We start from the raw sequence: 4,987 nt of genomic DNA, 5'->3' as shown, positions 1-4,987 counted from the left end.
CTGCTGAAAAAAAAAAGCCTACAGTGTGTTTCTGATAATAATTGATAACTGCATTCTGATAAGACTAGGTTTTTCTGTTTTGAGTTTCTACAATATTTAGACTTAAAGTTACATATGATGATTCCAAGAAATGACTTTTTAATTTGCATGTGTCCAGCATTTAGGGATTAGTAAAAGTATGCTACTTTCATATTAATTTTTCTTTGATTTTTCAAGCTATAACAGAGCTAGAAATATTTTAAAACTCTTAAGTCATATATGGAGGACTATCTGATAATAATAATGGTTGGTGTTAGTATCCTGGGCATTATTGGATATTTGATACAATCACACAGACAATAGCTACAAAAAGCAATTTTTGTGATTACTCGTATTTTCAAATAATATTTTTGGTCCAGATGTGTTTGTTGACCTCTCTACTCTTGAATTTAATAGCATCAGATCGTTTGCATAAAACCACAGTTTGTGACTTCAGACACTCCTTAGACACATTTGTGTTCTATCAATAAATCATATTCTAGCCATTAACCAGGACAAAAAGACCCTCGCATAATACAAATGTTTGCATGGCTACCCTCTTGGTAGCCATTGCCCAAGAGGATCTTATTTCCAAGCTGATACAATTTTCTTTTGAAGAGAGAGAGAGAGAGAGAGAGAGAGAGAGAGAGATTTAATATTTATTTATTTATGTACATATTTTTAGTTTTCGGCGGACACAACATCTTTGTTTTGTATGTGGTGCTGAGAATCGAACCTGGGCCTCACGCATGCCAGGCAAGTGCGATACCGCTTGAGCCACATCCCCAGCCCCCTCGCTGATACAATTTTGTCACTCAAATTCAATCCCATATTTAGAGCTATTACTTTGAACTGAGGACTTTAAATTAGGTTTGAAGAGAGGAAGAGGCATTCTGCTTACATTTGAAAAGTCTAACATGGTGGTGTGGAGATGCTGTGGGGTCCGGCAGTGTGTGTGTCCATCCAGCTGTGAGTCTGTCCTGGAGGTCAGGGGAGAGAGAGCTCTGAAGCCTCAGGAGGATGTGGGATTGACTTGGGCTCTGCAGGGAGAAAGAACGCCTCAGGATGAACCCACACATTTTGCTGATGACCATAGTGTAGGAAGGATTGATGAGGATGGTGATACTCATGGTAAAAATTTTCTCTAAGATTCTCACCAAATGCTGCTTCTTCACGAGGATGAATAGGGACAGTGAAGCTCCCAGCTTTCCTCACCCGAGCACCGTGTTTTTCTGTGAAATGAGTGTTGGGATCATAGCCAACACTGCTCTGCTTCTCTCCCACATCCCCACATTTCCTGTGAAGCACAGGCCCAAGCCCACTGACATGATCATTGGTCACTTAGCTCTTGTCCACCTAGTGATGCTGCTGACCGTGGGGTTCATAACTGCAGACACTTTGGGGTCTCAGGGTTTAAGGGATGACATAATATGTAAGTCAGTTATTTACTTGTACAGGCTGATGAGGGGCCTGTCCTTTTGTACCACCTGCCTGCTGAGTGTCCTCCAGGCTGTCACCCTCAGCCCCAGAAGCTTCTGCTTGACAAAGTTCAAGTGTAACTCCTCACCTCAGAGCCTCTGCTGCTTTTCCTTCTTGTGGGTCTTCAATATGCTCATCAGTGGTCACTTCTTGATCTCTAATGTTGCCACTCCCAATGTCACCACACACAGTCTCATGTTTGTTACTAAGGCCTGCTCTCTTTTGTCTACAAATTACTTGTTCAGGTATATGTATTTCTCCCTTGTGACCTTCCAGGATGTCTTCCTTATAGGACTCATGGCCCTCTCCAGTGGGTACATGGTGACCCTCTTGTGCAGGCATAAGAGGCAGTGCCAGCACCTTCACAACCTGTCTCCAAAAGCATCCCCAGAACAGAGGGCCTCCAGGACCATCCTGCTGCTCATGGGTCTCTTTGTGATCATGTACTTTTGGGACTTTGTTTTCTCCTCCTCTTCTGCAATGTCATGGAACAATGATCCAGTTCGTTATTGTGTCCAGATGCTGGTGGGCAACGGCTATGCCACACTGAGTCCTTTGGTGCTAATCAGCACCATGAAACAAATGATGAGGTTCTTAACATCCCTGGGGGGTAAGGATGGCAGATGCTTAATTATTCAGTAGTGGACTTTTTCTTTTAATATAAGTAAATATTTTCACTTTCTGTTAAGTCGCTGAAATTTATGGCATTCTCATATGTCTTTTATGCATGTATTTTTATGTAAGTAGCTGACAAGTAGATCATAGTTTTAAAACACTATCACTGTCTTAAAAAATTCAATCTTCTAATTCCTATCATACCCATAAGAACTGATGTTCTCACCCAGTATCAGACTGTAAAGAATAAGCACACCTCTGTATTTGCTTGGATGACCCTCTTCAAAAAATAGGAAGACATTAAAACACCTTGTCCCCAAAAAAGGGACATCTGCAAGTCAAGGGAATGATGAAAATGAACCTGTTGTGAAATATCCAGGTCAATATCATCTTGAAAGACACTGGCTGGCTCCCATGCATACTGGAAGGCAGAGAAAATTGGTGTTACCTACAGAAACCACTTTCTTGAACATATGACCAGAATTACTGGTCACAGAATTACTAGTCCCAGAATTACTGGTCCCAGTGGAACAGGCCAACTGATCCCAGCACAAGTAGCAGATACAAGCTCAATTCTTCTTGAGTGGGTTCTTAATGCTTCTGTTATCATCAAAGGATAGTAAACTCTCCCTTCTTCACTCTTCCAAAGTGAATTCTCCAGAAGCCTCCAGTCTCAGATTAGGGTAGCATTATTGATCCCTCTAGTTCTGGGGCTTCAGCTTCTTAGACTGCACAGCTACTAGTTCCTCTGGCTCTCCAGCCTGCAGACAGCCATTGTGGACTACTTAGTTTCTGGTTGCATGAGCCAATCAATAATCCCCCCTTTTATAATTATACTTCCTGTTGATTCTGTTCCTCTAGAGAACACTGACTAATGCACTGACCTATAAAAGACTTATTTTTTTTCTAGTGTGGAGGGTAGATTCTGCTCATGAGGTGCCCACCAGTGGACTTGCAGGTGAAGTGCCCTGACGAGGGAGGCACTGCTTATCCAGCCCTTCACCCTTGAACATCCCCAAGAGCATATTTCAATAGAAACATGTCTTACATTTTCTTTAGTTTCTCAGCAACCTGTCCCACTACCCTAGCATAACTGGTATGTGGACCTGTCCTGGGGACAGCTCTAGAGGCCAAGAAGAGAAGGGAAAATGCACTGGAAGGATTCACCAAAAGTATTTGGAGTATTATTGTGATTATCCTTTTATATGTTTTATATATTTGCTAATTTGTATGTCATAATAGGCAAAGTTTATTTGAGTTATACCTCAAGAAACCTATTCAAAACAAATTGAAATGGAGAGATCCTAATACCCTGACAAATAACTTGGTGACTATAATAACTAATTAAATACTCATACAATATGTCCATATGCGTTAATAGAATGTAAGTAACATTATAATAATTGATGTTCAAACTGTGGCAATGTATAAAGTTTGTAAGAAACTTAAAAGTTCCATAAAGTTAAATTATGACTATCTTTGTACTCTAGTATAATTTAATAATAATAGTAGCAGAGAATGACACAGGATAAGAAATTTAATTATCTATATTCCTGCAAAATCTATAAGCTGCTATAAAAAGCTATAGATCTTATAGGTGCTTAATTATTGAGCCACATCCCAAAACCTTTTTAAAATTATTTTCTTTATAGAGACAAGATCTCACCGAGTTCCTTAGGGCCTCACTAATTTGTTGAGGCTACCTTTCAACTTGTGATCCTCATGCCTGAGCCTGATGAGTTACTGGAATTACAGGTAGATCATATTAAATAAAAAAGTTAAGCTGTCCAGGTATAGGGATGCATACCTGCAATCCATGTGACTCAGGAACCTGAGGCAGGAGGATTGTGTGTTCAAAGCCAGCCTGAGCAAAAGTGAGGTGCTAAGCAACTTACCGAGACCTTATCTCTACATAAAAAATAACAATGTCTGGGTATGTGGCTCAGTGGTGGAGTGCCCCTGTGTTCAATTCCCAGTATGCCCCCAAATCAATTTTTTAACTATTTTATATATGCTTTGGATACCAGAATATTATAGTTCCAATTATTGCTATACCTTTTTAATAGCATGCTATATCTTTTTTGCAGATTATAATGCTGAATATTGGTATTTCCATCTAAAAATAATAAAATAACATTTGATTTATAATTTTTATAGCAGAATATTAATAGTAACATAGAATTACAAAAATGCTTTTTAACAATCTATTATCTATGTCACATGTGTCTGAGAATCTTGTTTCATAACATGAATGACGTGAATATTTTTTTTCTGCATATTGTAGGGCAGGATAGTTAGTATGAAGGACTCCTGTTCTAACTTCTGGATAAATTAAGATAAACATTAATTTAAATATTTAGAAATATTTAGAAGAATAGGTATAATCTGAAAATCTAAATATAAAGAATTATTTAAAACTAGATTATAAAGCAAATGGAATTTTGTGTTCCCCTGTGATAGCCCAGATACCAGGTATTCACATTTTGGGTGGGACAGATATCTGGTGGAGTGGGACAGTTCACATAAATTTCAACAGCTGATTAGATCAACAGCACATGGGCCATGGGAAGTGGCAGGCAACTTTAAGAGGGATATTAAAGACAAGAGTAGGGTGAGTGACAAGTAAGAGAGGATATAGCTTGGATACAGTGTCAATAAAAGTTTTCCTTAAAGCTCACTGAGATTTCAAGTTTAACTTACACGTGACTCAAATATCTGATGTTATTGATTCCAATCAGGAGAAAAAGGAAATGAAAATTTACTCTCAAGAATTACTTGGATTTTAATTAGCTATATACGGGTGGAGAATTTTACATTATAGAACACTCAAAGCCTATGTTCTGTAGATGTTGATGAGAAAAAAACATGATCAATA

At 38.6% G+C, this 4,987-nt stretch overlaps 1 protein-coding gene across 1 annotated transcript; it reads left to right on the top strand.

The window, feature by feature from the left end:
• The first annotated feature begins 1,197 nt into the window (after positions 1-1,197).
• On the top strand, positions 1,198-2,139 carry LOC144249374 (vomeronasal type-1 receptor 90-like). Its single transcript, XM_077791601.1, has one exon. It carries the CDS (start codon positions 1,198-1,200, stop codon positions 2,137-2,139), a length of 942 nt encoding a protein of 313 aa, XP_077647727.1.
• The last annotated feature ends 2,848 nt before the right edge of the window (positions 2,140-4,987 follow it).

Source organism: Urocitellus parryii, chromosome 11 (assembly GCF_045843805.1).
Source record: "Urocitellus parryii isolate mUroPar1 chromosome 11, mUroPar1.hap1, whole genome shotgun sequence".
NCBI classification, from domain to species: Eukaryota; Metazoa; Chordata; class Mammalia; order Rodentia; family Sciuridae; genus Urocitellus; species Urocitellus parryii.
The sequence above is the reverse complement of the archived record's forward strand: the minus strand, read 5'-3'. Positions and strand labels throughout refer to the sequence as shown.